Below are 26013 nucleotides of genomic sequence, written 5' to 3' on the forward strand. Positions count from 1 at the left end.
AAAAATGGGACATTCCGGAACACAATCAGAAGCCAGGATAGCTTCTGTAATTCCGGGATGTCCCGGTCAAAATGGGATGGTTGGGCGATATGTTTTGGCCTGATCCATCAGATCTGCTCTTATGTTCCCAGTTACTTAAGACACGATTGAAATTGTTGTTTGGGTTCAACCTTTAAACTTTGAAGCAGCCCATTTTATCATGAGTTCCCGTCCTCCTGTATTGTCAGGTCATCTGAAGAGTCCTTGTTTTAAATCCCGTCTTGATTGGCTGTTAGAATATTCACAACAAGACACACAGTACAGTTGTACCTCAGAAGTTGAACAGAATCCGTTCCAGAAGTTCATTTGACTTCCAAAATGTTTGGAAGTCGCGGAAGCCACATCGGATGTTCGGGTTCCAAAGAAAGTTCACAGACCGGAATCACTTTTGGGTTTGTGGCGTTCGGAAGCCAAAACGTTCAACTCGCAAGGCGTTTGGGATCCAAGGTACCATTGTAATTAGAGGAGGTGGTAAGCCTCTTTCTAGGCTGTACTATATTAGATTGCAGGTAGAAACTTGCACAACTGAAAGTTCCTCCATGAAGAAAACATGTTTATAGGAAACTAGATGTCAGAACTCTGCTTCTCCTTGACGTGATGGGGTTTTTCTGTGTGCTTGGTTTTTGTACTGCATAATTTCCATCTTGAACCCTCACATGCAGTTACCACTAAAGTTATCCACTTCCTTTTGCAATCAACTTTAATGAATACTGGTTTGAGCACAGATCCATTCTTCTTTTCTGCCTGAGGAAAATCTTGCATTTTGCTAGGGATAAAGTCGCTTGGGAGCTTAAGTTAACCATTTAAATTGTCTCTACAGGATGGAAGGGAAATCAGATTCTGACTATATTCTCCAGTGTTGTATGAGAGGCTTAGTGTTGAGCAACTGAATTGGACTGTGCAGTATGTTTCGCCAGCTGCCTCATCAAAGGAGAAGTCTTCTAGTAGCACTGAATATGTTTGTGATCTACATAACAAATGGCCTTAAAGAACTTTTTTGCCTTGCAAAGGCTGCATTCTACAAGTTGGTTAAAGCAAAGATGAAATCCTTGCTTCTGAGGATTTTGTAGCCTTGGAGCAGTGTGGTACATTTATTCGGTGATATTTAAGCAGCAGTATATAAGCAATATTGTTGTTGCAGCATTAAAAACTAGCACGTTTCCCTGTGTGTCATTTGGATGCTAACACACACATGTCAGTGGTCCTTAAAGTGTCATTTAGGGCTGTTGCAAAAGTGCTGTTTTCCAGGGAGATACAACTTTGTTCCTCATCACTCCTGTGCATCTAGGCTATTCACATTTTTTCATTCATCGTAATTTTATACAAACACAATGCCATGTTATGTTAGGACTGGAGTAGCCAATGTTGTGTCCTCTATAAACTGCTGTTCAACCCAAAAAAACACCCCCTATGCTAATGCACCCGTGTATGATGACTTTATTTTGCCCCCAACCTAGCTATCACTTAGTGAGATATGCCACAACTATCATTATACATATCTTAGCAACCTCCAGTCTGGACTACTGCAACATATTCTACATGGGACTTCCTTTGAAGATTGTTTGAAAAATTCTTTTCCATCAAACTCCCAAAAGCTCTGACCATTTGCTGTGCAGGCTATAGCTGATGGGAGTTGTAGTCCAATAGTTTCTGCAGGACACTATATTGATTAGGGTGTTGGAGTAGAACACTACACTCATACTTGTTACTTTGAAACAGTCACCACAACTCAGCCTAGCTCACCTCACAGGGTTGTTGTGAGAATAAGAGGAAGGATGAACCTTGTTAGCTGTCCTGAGCTCCCTGGAGGAAGTATGAAATGGAAATGTTCAAAAGCAGCCACGTTTCTTTAAAAGGCTTTGCTTCCCCGGGACAACTTAAAGCTTGCTGTGAAGCAATCAGGCTCTAATTTTGAACACTTTCTTAAAGTGTGCCTCAAGTAACACCTTTTCAGCCTTGTTTTAATCCATTAACCTGCCTGGCTGTTCTTCTACTGAAGAAACAGGTTCTGTTGTGATCTATGAAAGCTTATAGAGTACAGTGATACCTTGGTTTCTGAACAGCTTGGCTCCCGAACAAAACAGCTCCCGAATGCCGCAAACCCAGAAGTAAGTGTTCCGGTTTGCGAATGTTTTTCGGAAGCCAAACATCCAACAGGGTGTCCACGGCTTCCGAATGAGTGCAGGAAGCTCCTCCAGCCAATTGGAAGCTGCGCTCTTGGTTTTCGAATGGTTCCGGGAGTCGAACAGACTCCCAGAACAGATTAAGTTCAAGAACCAAGGTACCACTGTATTGGGAACAGGAAAGAGCTGGTCTGAAAGGGTGCTGTTGGGCTCATACTTCAAATAACCATAATCTAAGACTAAGGGACACGGGTGGCGCTGTGGGTTAAACCACAGAGCCTAGGACTTGCCAATCAGAAGGTCGGCGGTTCGAATCCCTGTGATGGGGTGAGCTCCCGTTGCTCGGTCCCAGCTCCTGCCAACCTAGCAGTTCAAAAGCACATCAAAGTGCAAGTAGATAAATAGGTACCGCTCCGGCGGGAAGGTAAACGGCGTTTCCATCCACTGCTCTGGTTCGCCAGAAGCAGCTTAGTCATGCTGGCCACATGACCCGGAAGCTGTACGCCTGCTCCCTCGGCCAATAAAGCGAGATGAGCACCGCAACCCCAGAGTCGGTCACGACTGGACCTAATGGTCAGGGGTCCCTTTACCTTTACCTTTTTAAAGACTTACCTGGCTTTCCAAATAGTTTTGAACTGGGACCATATGTTGCATTGAGCAAGGACAGAAAGCCCAGCAAAACTGGCTGCAGCCACTATTTCACTTCTACACTGGAGCAAAAGAGACAACTTGGTGGGGAAAATAGCAATCATTAATGAAGTAGTAAATTACCCAACCCATTGTGGTGGGAACCTTGTTTAGGGGCACAGTGATTTGGTTTCTGGGTGCCCCAGGAAAGGTCTCTACTAAAACACACTGAGCAATTTACTAGTTCATTAAAGCTCTTTAATATTTTTCACCACCGTTTGCTACTTCTTTTGCTCTGATGTTCCCCACTTCCCCATCGCCCCAAACACACTTAGCATACGAGCCAAGCAAAGGCTGACCGAACCTCAGGAGTGTGAGGAGGAACCACCAGAAATGCCCCATCAGAAGATCCCCGTGACTGAGGTGGAGTGTAAGAAACCAGGCAATCCTTAAGGGCTCAAGTTGTTTAGGGCTTTATGAATTCCCTGTGGTTGTGGCCTGATTATGGAGCTCTCCCCCTAAGAATGTCTGCTCATCAGGCACCATCTCTTTTTGCGTTTTTCTCACAGGCTTTGAAGGGTCAGCAGCAGTGATGCTCACTTCTTGTTGTGTTTTGTTGATTGACTATTGTACACCTGGGCCATAATTTTTCTTATCTGACTGCTCTGTATAATTAAAATTGGTGACTTTTATCTCCTGATTAAGTTACTGGCAGAGTTTCTGCTGTTGGTTTTATTACTCTGTTTTTATGAGTCTTGTAATCCACCCTGAATAATATTTGGTGGAAGGGCAGGGTTAAATATTTTTATTTTTTTAAATGCATACTGTTCAAGAATAGCATTTCACAGTCCATACCATCTTCTGTTCTGATGTTTTTTTACACAGGTTATATTGCCAAGCTTTGAGACCACCCAGCTATTTAAACTACAATAAGTTGATTCTACTCCTCCAAGTATGGGTCCAGTGACTTTGCTGGCTGTTTTCCAGACGAAAACACAATTTAATGAACCCTTTTGCAACAGTCAACATGTCATGGATAACTCCGAGGAATGTACCTGAAAGTTGGCCACTGAAGCATCAGTAATACAGTGGTACCTCGGGTTACATACGCTTCAGGTTACATACACTTCAGGTTACAGACTCCGCTAACCCAGAAATAGTATCTCGGGTACTATTGCTTCAGGATGAGAACAGAAATCGTGCGGCGGCAGCGGGAGGCCCCATTAGCTAAAGTGGTTCTTCAGGTTAAGAACAGTTTTAGGTTAAGAACGGACCTCCAGAACGAATTAAGTACGTAACCAGAGGTCCCACTGTACATTAAAAAAAACAGACAATGCATTTAGCCACTGTTTCATGAACAGCTTGCAAAATATAATTCTTAAAATGGATCTCTAGGGATGTTTTCTGTCACTGCATCATCTTCTTTTTGATAGCTTGGATAAATGACTGTTGATTTGTCATTTAATGATATTGTTATCAATATTGTTGTCTGTTTCAGTAAAATGAATAGGTAGAAACTGGCTATTACCTGTTGTTGTTGTTGTTGTTGTTACTGAAATTGGCCAGTTTGTGGTTTTTTGCTACCTTTGATTAGTTATTAGTAGCGCTGGCCAATGTCTGTTTTTCAACATCACAATATATCACCAGCTAAATATCACGATAAATTGATATATCACAGTATCTGAAATAAGAATGGAGCTATGTTGACACACTGGCTTCATGGTTTTCCCTGCGTTGTGATTTCTGCCGTGCCTGCTCTTGTGATTCACTGCCGCCCTGCAAGAAAGCTGTGTAGGCAGAGTTAACAGGGGCTGCAGGAATCGAGCTGGTTTCATGGTTTTCCCCACATGGTTATTCTTGCTTAGTGCACCCCCACACATACATCATGATTTGCAATATATTTCCAGGTCAAAAATTATGAAACCAGTATCATGAGATGGACTTCAACCCAGTTTTGGACAATACATTGATATATCGCCCAGCCTGAATTATTAGTATGTTGCAATTGACTTGATTGCTGTTGAATGTTGATAGTAGTGATGTTGTCACTACCATATTTGCAAATCGCTTCGAGTGCGGTATGTGCAAAAAAGGGGGGTAGACAAATAACCCTAATGACTTCGCTTCTTTTTCTGACTTCCTTTTCAAGGAGGCAAAAGTATAAGCTTCAGTGTGTTGTGAAGGCTGTTCAAAATACTTTCTGGCTGTGTTCCCCTGGACTACATTCACGTAGACTTGGCAGAAAGCCTTCCTCATGTTTAGGATGGCTTTTTCCAGAAGTCACGTCAGACTTCTTTTCCTTTAAGCGAGCTTTCAGTGAGAAAAGCTGAGCAACAGAGCATCTGCTTTGTATGCAGAAGGTTCCGGGTTCAAGCCTTGTCATCTCCATCCTAAGGGCTAGGCATGTGCATAGTCTGAAACCCTGGAAAGCTGCTGCCAGTCCGTGTAGACAGCACTGAGCTGACTTGGTAGACGGCAACTTCCTGTGTTCCTATGACTGAGGAAACAGACTGGTAATACTTTGGCCGTGTTTCCATTTTACAGGGGCGCCGTGTTATGAAGGGGCTGTTAACTACTTCTGGCCTCTCTGAGCTTAATTTATAAGGTGCAGGGAAATGTTAATAAGTAAACGCATTTCCCGGGTTTGGGGAATCAACTTCTGCGGCATCCTAACAACCTCACTCGGAGACGGACCTCGCAGAAAGCGAATGTGAGGCGCTGTTTGTTCCCTTCCTTCCCTCAAGTGGGGTTTTGCCAATTACGGTTTTATAAGCTGAAAGCTAGATGCTTGGAAACTGGCAAGGGAAAGGAAGAGGAAACAGGCCAGCTGGAGAGAATTTCTTTCATAAATCCTCACAGTTTCGCTTCCAACATGCATATCTCGTTATTTATGAAGTATAAGCATAACACAGGATTCTGGTGCCTTTACGTTGTGTGACTAAGCAGTACTGTTTGGAGGCAGCCTTGTGAAAACAGCCTGGGAATCAGCTTAAAATCCTTTGCATGGTAACTGGTGTTTTCTATAAACTCATTTTTTAAAAAAATAATAGAATTAGAACTAAAAATAGAACGTCCAGTTCAGCATATCCATCTTCAAATATCTATAGGGCTGTCAAATATCTATAGGGCTATCACATGGAAGATGCAGCAAGCTTTTTTTCCTCCCCTGCTCCGGAGGGTAGGACCTGAAGCAACACAGGAAAGGAGATTCTGACTAAACATCAGGAAGAACTTACTGACAGTAAGAGCTGTTTGACAGTGGACAAACTCCTCTTTCCTTGGTGGTTTTTAAGGTAGAAGTTGGATGGCCATCTGCCATGGATGTTTTAGTTGAGATTCCTGCATTGCAGGGGGTTGAACTAACTTATCCTCAGGGTCCCTTCCAACTCTACAATTCTATGATTCTGTTTTGTTTTTTTAAATTGTATATATAATAAAATCCCCACAAGCTACAGGCCAAAAGGAGGTGGTTGTAAACAAATTTCAAAATGGTATAACTGAGATTCCTGACATTAAGATCATCCCTGTTTTGTTTTTATACTAGTTCCCTTTGCACATTGTAAGGAGAGTGTCAAGTGCTTTGGAGGTAGTTTACAGGACGAGTGACTAGACCACGGTTGGACAACCTGTGACCCTCCAGATGTTGTTGAACCACGGCTCCCATCACCCCCAACTATTGATCCCAATGTCTGGGACTGATGGGAGTTGTTTGCCATACCTGGACTAGAAGTATAGGTATCCAGATGGTGACTAAGAGCCTATTTACTCTCCAGATTTTATTTGCTTTCACCAGGAACCCCTGGGAACTATAGTTCACTTATCTGTGTGTGTGTGTGTGTGTGTGTGTGTGTGTGTGTGTGTGTATCTCTGGCAGAGAATTCCCAACACCATCACCAAACCACAATTCCATAAATTATTTGAGGGAAACCATGATATATGTCCCAAGCCAATCGCTGATTTAAGTTGGGGAGATCAAATCTGTTGCTCCACCTGCTTTTCACCTCTTGCCACACCGGCCATTGGCATGTGGCCCCCAGAAAATGCCCCACAAAGAAATGCGGCCCTTAGGTTGGCAGACATTGTCCATGATTTGGGCAGCTCTGTGTTTAAACGTGGTGGAACTGGCGCCATTTGCATCTTGCTGCAGCCTCAGCACGGAAGATACATCTGACATCTCTTCTATTCCGGTCATAGTGCTAGAGAGTTTTGCTGAGCTTTGTCGGGGAGGGAGGGAGTTGCTTTGCATACGGACAGTGCTTGGAAATTGCTTGCTCAGCAATATCTAAAAGAAGATGGGGCCCTGGGAGCGGGCGCACACCTTGTGGCTGCTTTCTGCAGCCAGGTGAAGATCAATCTGTCAGCATTTCCCTGCTGTTCTAAGAATGTTACATCGTGTGCCCTTCGGCCTGTGCTGCTGGGACTCCATCCAGGTTTACTCCCCGGTTCGGTTTCCTAGCTCATATAACAAAGTGTGGGCCTTGCCAATATCCTAGGACCTACAGTAACCTAGAGCATCATTATATAAGCTGTTGTAATAATAGAAATAATGTCACAAGGGTGATTCCACACCCCGGCCCCTCTGTGTATAAACACTAGGAATAAAAACTGTATGGTGACAAAAATTTTGGAAGTGATTTTTTTATTTTATTTTTTTGCATCTGGGGAAAATCTCTTTCTAGCCTTAATAGTTCAAACTCTGAAAAAGAAAGATGCAGACTGCAGCACATGTGACAATTACACCATAAAGGTAGAAAGATGTTGAACCATACATAGGGAATGTAAGAAAGCAGCAATTTTGATTCCGACCTGTGTTTGACGCAATCAGCGCCGTTTCTCTTCCGCTGCAATTCGGTTTCTGCAAAATACTATATTATTCGTATCTCTCTGCCCACTATGTCTTTGTCCCTGTGTGTTCCACTCATGCCTGCCAGCCTTCACACATTCATAGAATTCATAGAATCATAGAGTTGGAAGAGGCTTCTTGATCCCAGAACGTGTGGAAATAAATGCCAGAGCAAAATAAATGCTGAACATCTTTGCAATCTAAAATAACTCAAAAGCAATTTGTAATATCTGGAAGCAAAGTTTCACAGAAAAACACAATTACAGTAAGTGCTGCAAAATTGTTTAGATGATTTCTAAACCATTTTCAGCCATTTTTGTAGTGCCATTGTTCCCTGTTAAGCACTGATAATGTTCACTCCTTTGACAGATTGCTTAGAATTGTGGCCTAATGTTCCTGAGCTGATTCAGAGCTATGCGTGATGTGGTAATTTCAGGCTGGGTTTAGATACTGCCTCATGCTGGCATCTGGCTTACTGCCATAGAAGTGGCAAGTGCCAAGTGCCAGGCCCTGAGGAAAGCAAAAGAGAAGTATCTGGCTTCCGCTGTCAGTGACAGGGGAGGAGATTGAAGGCTCATGGGTAGGAGGGAAGGGGTTTAGTGCAGAATTGTGTGCCAGCTGAGATTAGAAGAAGGCCCATAGCTCAGTGGTAGAACATCTGCTTTGAATGCTGAAGGTCCTAGGTTCAATCCTCAGTATCTCTAGGTAAAACTTGGGAGTCCTCAGTCTGGAATCTTGGAAAGCAGCTGCCCGTCGGAGTAGACAATACTGAGGCAGATGGACCCAATGGTCTGAATCAGTATGACAGCTTCCCAAGTTCCTAAAATCCAAGCCACGGAAGAGTACATGTGCCGCCTTATATTTGAGGTGAGCATCGTATGTGTGGCAGGAAACAGTTTTGAACTGTCCCCGTTTGAATGGTATTATAGCCATTCATGCAATTGATCAGTAGCATCATAAAAATGCATTTTTGAGAAACTGAATATGACCAACCCCCTCACGCACTTCGTGACAAAGCAGGGCAGAGGTTGCACATGTGAACTCTGCACTGCAACATAAAAAAGCCTGTGAGAGCTTCGGATGTTGAAGAAATGTGTGCATCTCACACCCACAAGTGCCTTTTCCTTTCTTAATTGTAGAGGAGCAGTAAGTGGAAGTGCAAATGAGTATTGCTGGTGGTTGTATATGCAAAGACCATCCCGTATTACTGATGGGCTGGTATTTCTTAAACCAGGGTTTCCCTAGCACTGTATAGATCGGGGTTTTCCAAACTGGGGTCTCCAGCTATTGTTGGACTACAACTCCCATCACCCCTAGCTAGCAGGACCAGTGGTCAGGGATGATGGGAACTGTAGTCCCAAAAAAGCAGGAGACTCAAGTTTGGGAATAGATCGTAGGAGACAGGCAAAACCAGCAGTAAGAACATAGGAAGCTGCCTTATCCTGACTCAGACCATTGGGCTACAGTAGGTATCTCAGTGTGGTCTACACTGACTGGCAGAGGTTCTCCAGGGTTTCAGAAAAGGGGACTCTTGCAACTCTAGCTGGAGGTGCCATGGGTTTAACCTGGGACATGCAAAGCCAGATCTCTACTGCTGAGCTGCATATGGACCTTTCCCACCAATAAATCACTTGTTTACTCCTTGGTTTACAAATCAGGATGAAGGCTTAAGCTCACAGCGTTCATTATCCCACATTGTATGTGCTGTTCCTTCCGGTTAATTAAATCACTGGCTAATGTGATGCTCTGTTTAATCTGAAAACTTCGTAGTCTTTTGTGCTAATAAGACCATCACTTCTCTGTTGATGCTGCCTGCAACATCAGGCGGATGCCATACAGGAGGGCAGCCTTGGCCAGCCTTGCATTCTCTGGGTGTTTTGGACTACAGCTGGGGCTGAAGGGAGTTGTGCTCCAAAGCAACAGATCTGCTGCTCTATCATATGTTTTCTTCTCAAGGCTGTCTTTCAAGGCCAAAAAGTGATAGAATGAATCCAAGCCAACAAGAGCAGCAACAAGAAAAGGTCCTTAAAACTAAAATGCAAAGAGAAAGCAAGGAAGTGTGTGTCAGGGGAGAGAACAACGCAGTTAGAAAGATCAATATAGGATAGGCTACAATTGCAGCTCATTTCTGCTCCCACAAATTGTTTCTGGCTGCAAAACGGTTCAAAGTGGATTGCATCTGGCACCTTGTTTGAAAAAGCCCAAACCTTAGCACAAAATACCCTCTTGAAGGTGCTTACCAAAGGAAGGTTAACAAAGTGAATGCAGCTCATTATGCCATGGACATTTTTTGTTTCCTGTGAATTGTTGGGCATGAAGTTGCCCTTTTGGCAGTACGTGTTAAGAGCACACACACACATCCTGACAAAGGTACAGACAGCCATCCATAAAGAATTGGAAGCCAACAGACTGGAACTGAACTTCGCAAACTCTAAAGTGCTTGTTTTCTCAAGATCTTGGAATCCTCATAGGTGGGAGATCAGTGGAAACATGTTGCAACAGTTTAAAAACTTCAAATACCTAGGCATCCACTTCCAATATAACGCTTCTTGAAAATACCATTGTAAGCTCGCACTTAACGGAGCGGATACTCTAGCTCTGGCTATCACCCGTTTCTTCTTTAACAGAGGGAAGCTGTTCGTCCCAGCTGCGCTAAAGGTCTTTAACACCAAAGTAGCCCCAAAACTCCTGTATCGCATCCCATTATGGATTGGTGCAGTTAACCAATCGTCGAAACGCATCCAATCCAAATTTCTGTGCAAAATCCTGAGGCTGCCAGATTGTGTGCCATATGCAGCCATGTGTCTGGAAACTGGTCAAGGGCTGCTGGAAACCAAAGCATGGCTCACCACTGTAAAATTCTGGTTCCGCCTACATTTAATGTCCAATCGGTCTTCTTTAACTTTCCACATGCTGGCAGAATCCCACCACTCCAAATGGCCAGCTTGCATTGAGAGCAAAATCAGAACCTGTGGCCTATCACTCAAGTCGCTGCTTACGCTCCCAGAATTGGAAGCATTCTGGACAATCAAGTGCAGAATCCTTGAGATTGAATTCCAAGCCCTTTGCAGTGCAGCCAATAAAACATGTTGCCCATTGGGATTGGGAATTCCACCCTTGTTTGGCCAGGACACTCCATATTTACACCAGCTGTACAATCGCCACCTACGCAGAGCTCTTTCCCTCGCAAGATTTAACGTCTTACCGTCTGCAGTTTTGCAAGAGTTTTTGATTCTTGGAAATCCCATACTCTGAAAGATACTGCCCTTGTGGCACAAAACAGGTCGAATCCATCACACACATTCTAATTTATTGCCCATTTTATGCAAAAATATATGATAAGTATTTGGCCCTCTTCTTGAAGGAGGGGATTTATTGCACTGACTATTCCAGGGTGTCTTATCTGCTGAGCAATTGTAGTAACGACATTGTGGAAAATGTGGCAAGATTTTGGAGCGATGCTATGAAATTACATCCCCATAGATCCTAAGAGCCATTTTCATACCTCACGATTTCTGGACAGTTTTATCTTAAAGTATCTCCTACTATGTTTCTTTAACTGGGTTGTGTTCTGATCCATGTATACGATGCACTTTTTCTGTGCCAATAAAGGAGATTGATTGATTGAAACTGATTGAATTGGAAGCAATTTCCCCCTTTGAAGCTCCATCCATGCCACTAAAATCTCATCTAGCAATGGTAGACTGATAGCTGTGCAAATAATCGGAGGTGGCTGCGGGGAGAGATTTGTTGAATGAGATCAAACCTTTTCAAATTGCAGCCCTAGGCCTGCACAGGTTGTGTGAGACATCGAGACAAACAAAGCCCATCAGCCGTGCAAGGTGACATTTTGAGCCACAAATAAGCCTCCTAATTTTATTCCCTGTATGAGACAATCATTTGGTGCGTCACAATGCGTGGCTGGTAGACGGCATTCAGCTTGGGGAGTCACAAATCGTGCATATCTGCCTTCACCGTACACCAGTTAACGGAGCGTTGATACTGACAAGAGAGGATCATAAGCAGCTCCTGGTCTGGTCAATACGCTCCTGGTGTGGGGTTGTGAGGAGTGCTCAAGTATGTTCTGTGTGTGTGGTGGAGAGAGATGCACTTGGACAGAAAGAAAGGGAGAGATGTATGTGTGGTCTGCGTGAGAGAGGGGGAGTGCATTTGGGCAAAGGACAGTGATACATGTGAGAAAGATAAAGGAGAAGGAAGTATATTTGTGGGTGGTCTCTGCAAGTGGACTGTGAGAAAGAGGGAGCAATGCACATGTTCAGAGAGAGGGGCAGATGTGTGGCTGGGTGTAAGTGCAGTGTATGAGCATGTATGAGAGAGAGATGCATGTCTCGTATATGCGCAGGGCATACATGAGCGTGCTGTGTGTGCAAGGGACAATAAGTATGGTGTGGCCACCTTGTGCCTTTTTTTCCAGTGTCACTGCTAGACAGTAACTGCATTGTTGTGTGTGTGAGAGAGAAACAGAGACAGAGAGGAATCAATATTGGGTGATCTTCATAGTCAGGACCAGCATGGTCCTGAATAATCACTGTAAGCATCAGGTTGTCTGTTGAGAGGTGGGGAGAGGCAGCAATGACTCTCTCTTTCTCTCCAATTCTGGGTTATGGCATGCCCCCCCACAGCAGTTATGTCATGTGATGCCGCACTGCCATGGCAGCCATTTTGTGACTGGTGCCTGCAGCACTTTCTTACCATTCGAAATGTGCTTGCTGCTCCAAAAAGGTTGCTAACCCCTGAGTCTGAAACCAAACAAGGAAATTCTGCCAGCTGTGTGGCTTCAGCAGTCATTGTAATACTGTGACCCTCAAGGGGAGCAACAAAGCTCAAGAAAAACAGCTGGAAGTGAGGCTGGCCTGAATTTTGTATACGCGTTTGAATTAGCCAGCCTGTTCTTTGGCTGTTGGCTTCCACACTTGCCTCTGACATTGTTGTCCAAAGGTCCCATTATCTGAGAACGTTGATCATCCTTCTGATTGTTCTAAACAAAATCATGCTAGGAGAGGTCAGCATGACCCAGTTAATTACATATATGGATTCCCCCCCCCCTTAAATGACTGTGATAACAGATTCCAATCCCAGCCTTTTCCTGTGTATAAAACTTATCTTCGGTTTTCAGTCTTCCCTTTCACATAACTAGTTCGTGCCAGGGACAAAGAAACAAGGGGATCCATGCCAAAGAAATAATATATCTATGTGCTCATAATAACTGGAAATATCTTGAGAAGGCTTGGTTCAGAGAAAGTTAAGTGGTTTGTGTCCAGAGTTTCCCCCTTACCCTGGTTACACCATACACAGCACGGAACAGAGGAAGCTGCCTTATTCGAAGTCAGGTCATCGATTTATCCATCCCTATACCAACTTCTCAGACTGCTGGCAACTTTCCAAGGTCCTTCCCAATCCAGCTACCTAAAAAATTTTTTAAACTGGAGATTCAAGCTGTCTTCTGCACCGAGGTTTCATTTCCCCATGATGTAAAAGTTGGAGTTTCCAAACCCTTCGAGCCTTGTCCTATTTAAACCCTGGCAGACCTCAACAAATGAACCACAGCCTCAGTCTCTTGTCTAGGGTCAATATCTTTCAAGAAATCCTGACAACAGCACCTCTGGTATCATGTGGTACCTGCTTATCTGGCTTATCAGCTCAATCCTGCCTAGGTTCTGGCTCAAGAAATCTTGAACTTACATCAGATCTGGTTTACCATAACCACACCCATCATTGGGAATAAGGCAGAGGGTTTTCTGTAGCCTCCATAGCTGCTTGTATTTTTAACGGCTGGGTTTCTTGTGCCTTTTTGCCCACCAGCTCGAACGTTCATTTTACTCACTGTTTCAAATTGCTTGCAGTTCAGGGTTCCCTTCTCTTTGTAAAGCGCTTTTAAAGTTTTATCTTTTTGCAAATCACTTTGTGGTTTTATTACAACCAAATAAACCAATTCATAATGTCACTTTGGACTGTTTGCTTGGCTTTCATTTGATACGTCTATATAACCACAGTAAGAAAGCCAGTTGCATTAGTAAATATTTACCTTAGATTAAATCTTTTGGGGGCTGGGAGGGAGACAAAGTTTCTCTTTCGTGTGTGCACTTGTGAGATCTGTTGTCATCTGGGTCTCCAAAACATGAGGCAGGAGTTTTGTTGGTAGTTGCTGCATTAGTTTTGTTGATACACTGAAATCTTCTAAGGCAAAATAGAACAAATTGGAACTACAGTGGTACCTCTGGTTACGTACTTAATTCGTTCCGGAGGTCTGTTCTTAACGTGAAACTGTTCTTAACCTGAAGCACCACATTAGCTAATGGGGCCTCCTGCTGCTGCCGCGCCGCCGGAGCACGATTTCTGTACTCGACCTGAAGCAAAGTTCTTAACCCAAGGTACTATTTCTGGGTTAGTGGAGTCTGTAACCTGAAGCGTATGTAACCTGAAGCGTATGTAACCCAAGGTACCACTGTAAGTAACTACCGGCCAATCACCCCTTCTCGGGCAAAGTTCTTGAATGGGTAGTCACGAACTAGATCTAGGCACTCTTGAAGGTAACTTATTTTCTAGATCCATTTCACTTGGGGTTCAGGTCCAGTTTTGTCACAGAAACTGCTTTGGTGATGACCTTGGAAATTAGTGAGCCTAAATATTTAGCTTCATGTGCGCTGGAGAAAACAGAATAAATTCGGAACTGCTTTGTTGGGAAAAGTTGTGCAACCAATCCAAGATCTGGAGAGGAACTCTACGCAGGTTTGGTATCATCATATTACCATTGAAGCATTTCCCAAGTCTCTAAATGTGTGTGTGTGTGTGTGTGTGTGTGTTCATGTTAAAAATTCCAGATGTTTGCCAAAGCTCAAAACCGTGGGGTTTGGCCCATGGCTTCCTGATCCGCCTTGACAAAATGAGGACAAAATATATTAGCCACCCTTGGGCAAATGGCCCAGCTAACATACCACAGCAAGTGATTTAATCTACACAAGGCTGCCCTTGTGGCAGAAAGGCCACTCACACTGATTGGCTGGCTGGCCTAGAATGTTCAGTTGCCTGGTTTGAAGTTACGAAAGACTGTGATGAAAACCAGTTGCATCACGAAAGAGCCACTTGGTTTGGCGAACGTACCATACCTGGCAACCATTGCAAATATTTGCTGCCACCTAGTGTAGCTGGGTATAATACTGTAGCATCGATTAACATGCATAAGGACATAAGAAGCTGTCTGATAACAAAAAATCAGGCCATTCCTCCATGTAGTTCACTGGCTGGCAGTGGCTCTCCTTCAGGCAGGGTTCTCTCCCAGCCTTACCTGCAGGTGCTGGACACTAAACCTGGGACCTTTGACACGCATTGCAAATACTCTACCACTGAGCAGTGGCCCCTCAGTTTCAAACCTGCCTGCTACCGCTCCAAGGTTGGTTGGTTGGTTGTTTGCTTGGTATTTTTACTACCCTCAGTGAATTAAAATTTCCTTGATAAATCCACACACCCACATCTTAGTGCATGCTAAACTCCAGTAGAATAACAATAGAATATCAAAAAGGAGACACCCCATTTATGCAGGGGTTGTGTGGAGCCCTGCGTACACAAGTGAAATGTGCTTAAAAGGGGAGGGTCCCTCTGCACCTCCAGCTTGTGGGGCCTTCCCCAGAGCCCAAAGAGAACGTCCTCTTTGGGCTCCAGAGAGTTTCCTCGTGAGCAGGAGGCTGAACGCTCGTATTAAGAGTTGACCAGGGTAGTATGCAAACCAATTCTCTACCCCTCTTTGGGTCAAACTACACTATTAATACTATTCACAATACTATTAATACATAATTAGCAACTACATCTGTAGTTTTTTTAACTGAGGTCCATGATTCACAGTTGCATAAACTGAGGCAGAAAGAAAGGCTTTGGAAAACAGGGCTAAAGGAAACGGCTGTGTTTTTCTATCCATATTCTTTTCTTTTTACCATTTTCCTGCCATTTCTCTTCTGTCTTTCACAAAATGGCAAAGGACCATTTGCCCTCCAGATGTGATTGGTTTACAGCTCCCTGCAACCAACAAGAGCAATGGTCAGGGATGGCAGAAGTTGTGTTCCAGCAAATATTCTGGCCGTCCGCAGATTAACTGCCAATGGCCTAGAGCACTGGCCTTCAACTGGTGGGTCCCCCTGAACTAAGGAAGGTTGCAACAGGAGCACTTCCATGAGGCAAATGTACGGTGAAGAGTTAAGAAATATGTCACCAAATGCATGTTTGGGTCTGAGAAGGTTGACGATACCTGCTCTAGAGGTAACAGGAGGGTTAATTGGTCGACTGCACTATGTGAAGACTTAAGAGGCAACCTGCATTGGAAATCAAAAGTAGAATAAGGCTTTACAGTGGTACCTCTGGTTATGAACTTATTTGGTCCGGAGGTCCGTTCTTAAGCTGAAACCGTTTTTATCCTGAGACGCGCTTTTGCTAATGGGGCCTCCTGCTGTGCGTGCGCCTCCTGCACACGATTTCCGTTCACATCCCGGGGCAATGTTCACAACCAGAAGCAGCTAATTCCGGGTTAGCGGAGCTCATAACCCGAAGCGTGTGTAACCAAAAGTGTTCGTAACCAGGGGTACCACTGTATTTGCAAAGTGCCATCTAATGGCACCACCATATCACAGGACATACAGAGTGCAACAGCACTCCAGTTGGGAAGGGTTAAAAAGATGTAAATGAATAAATAAAAATAGTCTGGGAAAAGCAAAGCAAAAGGACAGCTTTTTCCAGGACCTCTCTGGTGTGCTGCCACTTACAAATTAAGGCTGCTCAGAATGTCCCCGGGGGATTAGCGTATTATGTAGCCATTGTGATCCCAAGGACAGAATCCCGGCAAAAACCATCAGAGTCTGCTTCTTTGTTGTTGTTCTTGTTTTATTATGGCCATGGGTTTTAGCTGCGGCCTGCACTCTGGACAAGCTGCAAAGCAGCTGGTGCCAGTTCAGTAGCACCGAATAATTGTGCATTTAGCCAACATAATTCAGAAAGCAAGTGTGTCACCTTCTCTCTGAAGGTTATCTTGGGATCATCGCTGTGTTCTTTTCCACTCCTTGGCAATTATGGCATAGCCAACCCTAACATAACACTATAAAACCGTGACACTGCAACTCTGTGAAACCAGGCCAGCACAGCATGAAACTTGGGAAGCCAAACACAGCTCTGCAGTACAGAAGTTGACAGCAGGAGTCCTAAACTTCCTCTACAGTAGAGCCAGACTGACTATTACTTGAGAGGGAGCTTCGTAGGTGAGGTGACACCAGTGAGAATGCCCTGTCTCATGTCACCACCCAGGACCCCTCCAGATGTCCTTTCCTTGGCCATTTGCGATGATTTGTGCTCATGCTGCTACTGGAGTAGGCATACATGATCCCACTTTCAGCACTGTTTTGTGCCTGCAAAAGCTTCCAGGGGAACATGTTGTTGCATGTCCTGTAACTTTCTGCTGAAATCCTGTAACTTTTCATGCCACAAATGTTTTGGGGTAGGAGGTTGCCCCACTTTTGTTGTGCTGTAGCCCCTTCAGACAGTAATAAAGTGGTGGCATTTGTGGAAGCATCACATAATGAATCTACCACTAATGTACTATCGTTGTGTTAAGTACAGAATAAACCTAAAATAAAAAATAAGTCTGGAGGGTGGGTCTGACAAGAAAGCCCTGAATGGGGAAAGGCAATAAAAGGTTGAGAAACTCTTCACTGCAAATACTAGGCTGTGATTTTTTTTAGTGTGCTGGTTTATTTAAATATAGCATTGTACGTTACAGTTCTTCCCATGTGAGCTGTCTGGTGAGGGCTTTGTCCTGAAAGCCAGCCTAGAAATATTGAAACTCAGGAACACAGGGCGGCGTTGTATAGAACATCATCCCACAACCTGGTTGCCTCCAGATATTGTTGGACTGCATCTCTCGACAGCCTCAGCCAATATGGCTAACGGTCAGGCATGATTAGAACTACAGTCAAAGCATATGGAGGAAACCTCATGGGGGCAGCTGGTATGAGAGGTGGAATGTTTTGAGCAAGGGTCGGCAACGTTTTTTGAGGCTCAGCTGGTCCACTCCCTGGCACACCTCTCGGTGGGCCGGAGCATGCAAGCCCGTGTGTGCGCTCAAGCTATTTCCAGCGCTCTTCCGGGTCGGAAGAGCACCGGAAATAGTGTGTGCACATGGGCGCTCCTCCAACCCGGAAGTGTGCAGGAACTAGGGTGAGGAGCGCCCGTGTGCATGCACACATGCTATTTCCAGCGCTCTTCCGACCCGGAAGTCGGTCCCCACAGCAAGAATAAAAATGATGCCGCGAAAAAAAGCACCGATCCACAGAACGACCATGGGCTGGTTCCAGAAAGCTCATGGGCCGGAACCAGCTCATGGGCCTTAGGTTGCCAAACTCTGGTTTTGAGCATCTGCAAATGTCACCGTCAATATGCTACAAAGCAGGAATATTTGTGGCTATGCCTGTTTGTGGTGCCATTATGTGAGGGGAATGACATGGCACGGGGACATTAATTTTAGTTTGGAGTCTGCGTTGCTATTTTAATCCCTCGATTGCTGTATTTGATCTGTTTGAAAACATACTCACTCTTTCCTTTTCTTTCTCCCTCTCCACTTTTTAGATACAGATTCGCCAGGAAAACCACAGTTCATTAAGTGCCGGTCACCTGAACTGGAAACCTTTTCATGTTACTGGAAGAATGGCAACTTTTCCCATTTAACAGCTGCTGGAGCCGTGAAACTGGTGTATGCAAAAAGGAACCTAGAAAAGTACGGAGGAATTGCTGTCTAAAATGTGTGTTCCGTGTTATAGCACCAGAAATGAGTATCTGGATGAAGGTTATTAAACTGGGGGGGGGGGCAGTTCCTCACACCATAACCTATGCCATTCATGGATCTCCAAGACCCTGAATCTCATGAGGTCAGTATGGAAAAGTACAGACGACAATAATTACAGTATTAACAGTGACCATTCACAAAAAAACAGGCACGTTTATAACAGGGACCCTGTCATCAGTAAGCAAATTAATACATATAGCTGTAAAGTGGAAGCACTGAATTATCAGTACATCCACTACATGTGTTAATAAGGTTTCAAGGGCTTGGGGTTGTTGCTGGGTTTTTTGTGGTTGTTATTTTTGCAAAAGTCACATACAGGTGGCCTTCTGCTTTATAACCTTTTATCAATCAATCAGTCTGCTCCAAACCCTATGTAGCCACTCTTTTCCCTAAAAGGGGTGGGAGGAGAGGATGCTCATAATATCCTTATTTTTTCACAGTTCTTTCTTCCTATCCTTCTAGGCTGGGTGAATGGAAAGAATGTCCTGATTATGTAACTGCCGGTGAAAACAGCTGTTATTTCAACAAAACCTACACCTCCATTTGGGTTCCTTATTGTGTCAGGCTGGTTAATGGAAGCAAGATGTATGACGAATTATGTTTCCGCGTGGAGGACCTAGGTATGTTTCCGCTACGTGCTTCTATTGCAGCCTTGTAACCAAAGGTTAATTTGCATATTAGTTTGAAGCAGCTCCTGGCCCTACCATTAGGCAGAAGTAGGCATGTTGCTTCAGGAAGCTGATTTAGAGCATCGCGTAAGGGCAGCTGTTTTATTGAATTTCTTGTTATTTTATTTATTGGAACTTTGGGATCTGGGGATGGGAGTCATACTCCAAAACATCTAGAGGGCACCAGCTTGTCACAGTACTCCAGATGAGATACAACTACAGCATACGTCACCAGGGCCAGATCCAGCATGGTTTGCCACAGTGGCCATAGTTAAGCAAAAGTACACCTGGGAATCCAGATCTAGGCATTCTCTCAAATCCTAAAGCTGACTCTTTCAGGGGTGTACAGTCCGGTTCAAGACTAGTTGAACTCTTATTCACTGACCAGGAGCTCCTCCTCTTTCTACTGACCAGGGGCTCATCTGGCTTGTCTGGGATGTTCAGATGATCCCTTCGCACATTCACTGAACACCTGTAAACAGGGGTTAGGGTTTAGTTCATGGGTCAGCAAACCTTTTCAGCAGGGGGCCGGTCCACTGTCCCTCAGACCTTGTGGGGGGATGGATTACCGGTGTGTGTGTGTATATATATATATATATATATATATATATATATATATATATATATATTGGGGGGGAAATGAATGAATTCCTATGCCCCACAAATAACCCAGAGATGCATTTTAAATAAAAGCACACATTCTATTCATGTAAAAACACCAGGCAGGCCCCACAAATAACCCAGAGATGCATTTTAATCAAAAGGGCACATTCTACTCATGTAAAAACATGCTGGTTCCTGGACTGTCCATTGGCCTGATTTAGAAATCGATTAGCTCGCATCTGGCCCCCGGGCCTTAGTTTGCCTACCCATGGTTTAGTCCATTGGCCACATCCATAAATATGTACCTGCAGTCTCTTTTGAAGATCCCACTTGCAAGAAGGAGATCCTGTGTACAGACATCTGTACTTACATAGGGTCCAGTGTTTGAAATTAGCCAGATCCCAGGTGCATTACGCACCTGGATATTGACCACTTGTGACCAAGTGAAGATGCCAGGGCACCAGGAGGTGCATGCCTGGGGATCATTGGATCTTGACTGTTTTCACACCCTGGTACCACTTCCTGTAGAATTCTATCAGTTATCTGCACAACTGGAAAGAAAATGCTTCTTTTGTGCAGAAGCAGTAAACGACGTTATAGTTAATTGTTGTAGCTTGCCTTCACTTGCCCCACCCCACTGCCCCTCTCGCAGTTGTGAAAAATATTCCTACATTATTGAATGGTCCGTGCCACCATTAAGAAACAGAGGTAGGAATAGGCCAATATATATGTGGACTGTCCCTGTATAAAGTGGCTTTTCTTCTTTAGGTTCTCAAATTTCTTAACTTAGGTTGTCATCTGAACTAGCCAGATTTTTAACATGAGAATCAATCACTGTCAGTCCATCATCTGAAAAATAAAACTTTAGCGCCATCTTTCCCCCAAATGGCAACTAGACATTCTGTTTTGGCGACTGCAACATTGGTTTAAGGAGCCATTTGGTGCCTAGTTTAAATATCTTAAGTTTCTAACACTGAACAAGTGTCCATTGGGGGGGGGAGGGCCAGCAGCCACATCAGCACTGGGCTAGCAGTCACAGGAATGGTCCTACTCACTAATACATGCATTCTGTGGACCTACTGGGAATGCTTTGTTGTTGTTGTTTTTAAAAAGCACTCCTTTCTGTCATTGGATATTGGGAAATTTCAAAAAATGATCTTTGCTCGTTGGGGTAAAAATGCGTTTTAATTCACAGTCATACCAGACCCTCCCATCGAACTCAACTGGACTGTTCTGAACACCAGCCCAATAGGCATCTATACCGATATCCAGGTCACCTGGAAGCCTCCACCTTCCGCAGACGTTCAGAATGGATGGATCACCCTCCACTACCAGCTTCAGTACAAGGAAGTCAATGAGACAGAGTGGAAGAAGGTATGTGTACTAGGAGCAAGCCCCAGAGAATGTCAAGTTTTGGGGTTGGCTAACCCCTGATCCAAGGGACGCAGGTGGCGCTGTGGGTTAAACCACAGAGCCTAGGACTTGCCGATCAGAAGGTTGGCGGTTCGAATGCCCGCGACGGGGTGAGCTCCCGTTGCTCGGTCCCAGCTCCTGCCAACCTAGCAGTTTGAAAGCACGTCAAAGTGCAAGTAGATAAATAGGTACCACTCCGGCAGGAAGGTAAACGGCATTTCTGTGCGCTGCTCTGGTTTACCAGAAGCAGCTTAGTTATGCTGGCCACACGACCCAGAAGCTGTCTGCGGACAAACGCCGGCTCCCTCGGCCAATAAAGCGAGATGAGTGCCGCAACCCCAGAGTCGGCCACAACTGGACCTAATGGTCAGGGGTCCCTTTACCTTTTAACCCCTGATCCAGCCCCTGAAGAGGTTTCCTGTGGCCCCTGAAGAGCGCTTGAGAAGTGGGTGGCAACAGGGGTGCAAAAAAAAGGAACGGAAACCTTCCGACTAAATTTGGGCTCTGCACAGTGGAGTAGATGATGTATGTTTCTGCTGTGCTGAGATTGGCTCTGGAGGCACAAGTTCAGATCCTACCCAGAATTCCACATGTGTGCCCTGGGCTGGGTGGGTGCGCGCACATATGTGCAAAAGCATGGTCTGGCCATTTCTTTAGCCACACACACACACTTCTTTGGCCACCAGCATGTGGCCCTTGGATTGCAGTGTGGCCCCTGGACCGAAAAAGGTTAACCACCGTAGCCAGCTGTTGATCAGTGTCACCCCTTGATCCAAGGACAGCACAGCACTAAATGGAGTTTTCAACAGCGTCTAGTTTCTGCAGATTTGACGTCGTTCATTTACTTGGTTATGGCAAAGGACGCAGACAATGGTGCTGCCTGTCAGAGCAGGTTGAAAGGCACACACATAAAGAATAAATAAACCCAACACTTGTTAAGGAAAGCTTATTTAAACCCTAAGACTGCAATCCAGGCCTAACACACCTTGGAATAAGCCTCGCTGAGTTCAGTAGGGCTTACTTCTGAGTAGATGTGATTAAGATTGCACTGCAAATGTTGGCACGTCTTATCTACATTGAACTTTCAGTGAAATAGGTAAGTTTCCCTTAATTGTTTTGTCCCAACAGCTTTCCTATATTATTGATTCTCCGTGTTGTTGTTAATATTTTCTCCTTTGTGTTGCAATAATTGCTCATCTACTCCCTGCGTTGCCTCTTATTTTAAACCGTCGTGGGTGGTTTTAATTGCAGCCGCTTCAATCTCAGTTGGGCTTTAATGCGTTTCTAATGCATTATTCAAGAAAACATTTGACTTTAAAATTATTAACGATTTGTTTTGAGATGTAAATTTATTTCAGTCCATTGTCTCCTTTTTTAATTGCAGCATATTAACTGAAGATTATGGCCCTTATTAATTCTTTAAATCAGATTCAAGTTGTGTACCATTCAATGCCTTTTCAAACCCAGTCCATAATAATAATAATAGCCATTACTGGAATGAGCTCCCCTGAATTTAGGGCTGCTTACACCTGACTGCCGAACTCCCTCAGGAGGTTGTGGACTCTGCTTCAAGCAGAGGTTGGATAGCCATCTGTCATGGATGCTTTACCTGAGATTCCTGCATTGCAGGGGGTTGAACTAGATGACCCTAGGGGTCCCTTCCAACTCTACAGTTCTGTGAATCTGTAATTCTAAGACCCCCTCCCCCCATAAGTGTTTTGCTTATGAGCAAAGAGCAGCCTTTCTCGTAAGACTGCTCAGAAAACCACTCCATTTATTTTTCCAGCTGGAGCCAAAGGCCGCCACGATGTTTCCTGTATATTCTTTGAAGACGTGCCGCGATTACGAGATACGAGTCCGGGCACAAGGGGTTTCTGAAATGTATGGGGACTTCAGTGACACCCTCTACGTATCTTTTGACTCCGCAGGCCAGGAGCCATGCGATGACGAAGGCAAGTGGGGTGGAAAAGAGATCTTATTTGAAATATCTCCACTTCATGCCCGACTTCTATGCCCTGGCCTCACTGCAGGCATGATATGTGCGCCAGGGTGGGCTTCTGCAGCACCCCTCAGGCTCCAAAGTCTGCCACACACCCCAAAACAAATACCGTACTTTTCTGTGTATAAGACTGGGGTTTTTTCTTTAAAAATCACGCTAAAAAGTGGGGGTTGTGTTATACATGGATAGGGCATAGGGTGGATGTTTGATTGGTTGCTGCCGCTGCTGTCAGCAGCTATTGGGCGTGTTATTGGTTGCTGCGTCAATGGCTGGTGTTGATTGGCTGACGCTGCGGCAATTGGGTGGGCGATTGGCAGCTTCTGCCGGAGAGGGGACAGACAAGAGGCACATTTAGTGACGCATGCGGGTGAGTGATTTTTGGAGCTCAACAACCCTGGGTAATCCCCCCAAAATAGGGGGCGTCTTATACACGGAAAATACAGTATATGTGGGTTTCTCTCTCTCTCTCTCTCTCTCTCTCTCTCTCTCTCTCTGTGTGTGTGTGTGTGTGTGTGTATCAGCATGAGATCATCAAAGAATACTAAAGAGTACCCAAATAACTGAAACAACTCACAGTTCTTGCTTCTTTCTTGTTTCAGAATTCTCATTTCCTTGGCCTATGGTGTTTGCCTTTGGTACGCTTGGCGTAATGGTGATGTTAACTGCGCTGCTCTTTTCTAAGCAGAAGAAGTAAGTTATTTGCTAGATTGCACGTGACAATGTGTCACGCTTTGAACAACCAGTTGTCCTAAACCTTCTCCCATGCTTCAGTAAAAATGGATCCAATGTTGGTCCTCTTCAACGTAGTAGGCCCATTAAAATGAACGGACATGAGTAACATAGGTCCATTCATTCCAGTGAGCCTACTCTGGACCACATTCAGCCCATCAGACCTAAGGAGCCCTGCCACTGGATTAGACTGCTAGTTGTCCGTTTTGCACTGACAGAAAGCTCATATGAACATTCTGTTCATGTTGCATCCTATAACATTGGAGCCACGACCTCAAGTCAGCTCATAGCTCGTGCATCTCACGTGAATTCATGACTGACATCACGCAAACAGCCTGCTCACATCAGCTTTGGCCAATGGCTCGCTGTTGTATTAAACTGTTAATACAGACAGACCAGTGAGAAAATCCATTCCCAGTTTCTGTAACGTTCCATGACACATGTACACAAAACTCCTCAAGGCAACAGTTTAAAAAGCAGTGGTTCCAGGAAAAGCGAGAGGAAGCAAGACTCAAGCCATGAGGAAGGAGAGAACCTTTTCACATTAGTATGTTTTTTAAAAATGGGAGCAGTTACTTCCAGATTGGCTTTACTCCGAGGTGACCTCAGCAATGAAATCAGCATTAGTGGGGATAAAAAGCTTGCAGCCTAATTCTCTGGATGCAGCGATCCCAGTACAGAGCATAGCTTAAACTACACATGATGTTAAAGGCATCTTTGAATTTCATATGTAGGGTGTGGGGCTTTTAAACTGCATATATCATCAGCTGGGAGGCTGATAGTTATTCAGATTGCAGCAGGCATAGAAGCGTGATATGGCACTATGAGGGGATACCCTTCCAATGCAGATATTAACTTCCATGGAGGGGTTTCCCCCAGGATCACTGCAGGGGAGAAAGAGTTAAATTCCTCCTTCTTCCTTCCTCCTCCCCCATTTATTTATTTCAGTTAATAACCAGTTGAGATGGAGTGGGGAAAACCAAAATCATAAGACACAGTATGGTACATTAAGCTCTGATCTGCATGATTATCATACACACACACACACACACACACACACACACACACACACACACACCACTGGATGGTATTTGCAATTTCTAAAAACTGCATGCTAAATGCATTTAACATTGACATGTGCTTTGGGTTTTCACTGCACAGGCATTATATGAAGAAGTGAATGTGCCCATTGCACAGGTCTCCTTTTTTTACAAGGCCAATCAACTGATTTTGGAATTGTAATTTAATAATTAAATGTCTTTCCTCCAATTATTTTATTGCTTTGCATTCATATCCATTTGCATGCATCCATATCTAAATATCAGTACCTCTGTGAAATACTGAAGGAAGATAACCTCTTTCACACTTGTCCATGATCAAAAGATACCACTGAGGTGTCAGAAAGAAGGCCATCTCTCTGATGATTTCTTTCTTTCTTATTCCTTATTACAATAACACACCAGTACCAAAACAGCCTTAAATTATAAATGTGAGCCTTTGACAATCCTACCACCTCACTGATCACCTTCACCACTCAGCCCAGGAGCTGTCCAAATTTAGATTTGATCCCATCACTTAAAAGAGTTGGGAAAGAATTATCAATTAAAGCTTTGGTCCACTCATCTAATTGATCAATGCTTGCAGTGTTCTGTCTACACTGTTAATACAGGCTTCCTAAACAGCAGAATACGAGTATGCTTGCAAGATCTGCTGGCACATAGAGCTAATTCTGGGGGAGGAAAATGAACAGCTCATGGGTTGAGTGGCAAAGATGACGTGCAATTACTTCACCCTACAGTTTGTAACTCAACACACATTTCCCATGCTACTGGAAAGCCGCCAAAAGCAGAAGGACCAGAAGTATTTGTAAGGTGGATTACACTCAGGGCTAGTAGTGTGTAGAGGCAATTGCCTTGTAGCTTCTGCCTATGCTTAATGCAACCCACATTCTCCACCCAACCTGCCTACTTACTGTGCCTAGTTGATAGTGTGAATTGGTCTTTAGTCAAGTTTATTGCAGGGTTGGGAGCCCAGCTGTTGGCATGGTTCTTGCCCTAGAGCAGAGGCAACCAACATGGTGCCCTCCAGATCTTGCTGAACTACAACTCCCATAATCCCTGACCATTGGC

At 44.4% G+C, this 26013-nt stretch overlaps 1 protein-coding gene across 8 annotated transcripts in view; it reads left to right on the forward strand.

Annotated features, from left to right (window-relative positions):
* The window catches only part of GHR (growth hormone receptor), a 103865-nt gene that overhangs the window by 71174 nt on the left and 6678 nt on the right, over positions 1 to 26013 (forward strand). For all 8 annotated transcript variants that reach the window (XR_014539634.1, XR_014539635.1, XR_014539636.1 and 5 more), the window contains exons 3-7: positions 18262 to 18403; positions 18935 to 19092; positions 20939 to 21117; positions 22943 to 23108; positions 23755 to 23845. Coding sequence is in view for 4 of the 8 variants with exons in the window: in XM_083576165.1 (XP_083432291.1) it covers positions 18262 to 18403; positions 18935 to 19092; positions 20939 to 21117; positions 22943 to 23108; positions 23755 to 23845 (736 nt within the window). In the remaining 4 variants the exon portion in view is untranslated. The remainder of the gene's footprint in view (positions 1 to 18261; positions 18404 to 18934; positions 19093 to 20938; positions 21118 to 22942; positions 23109 to 23754; positions 23846 to 26013) is intronic.

Source organism: Podarcis filfolensis, assembly GCF_964270895.1.
Source record: "Podarcis filfolensis genome assembly, chromosome: 11".
NCBI lineage: Eukaryota > Metazoa > Chordata > Lepidosauria > Squamata > Lacertidae > Podarcis > Podarcis filfolensis.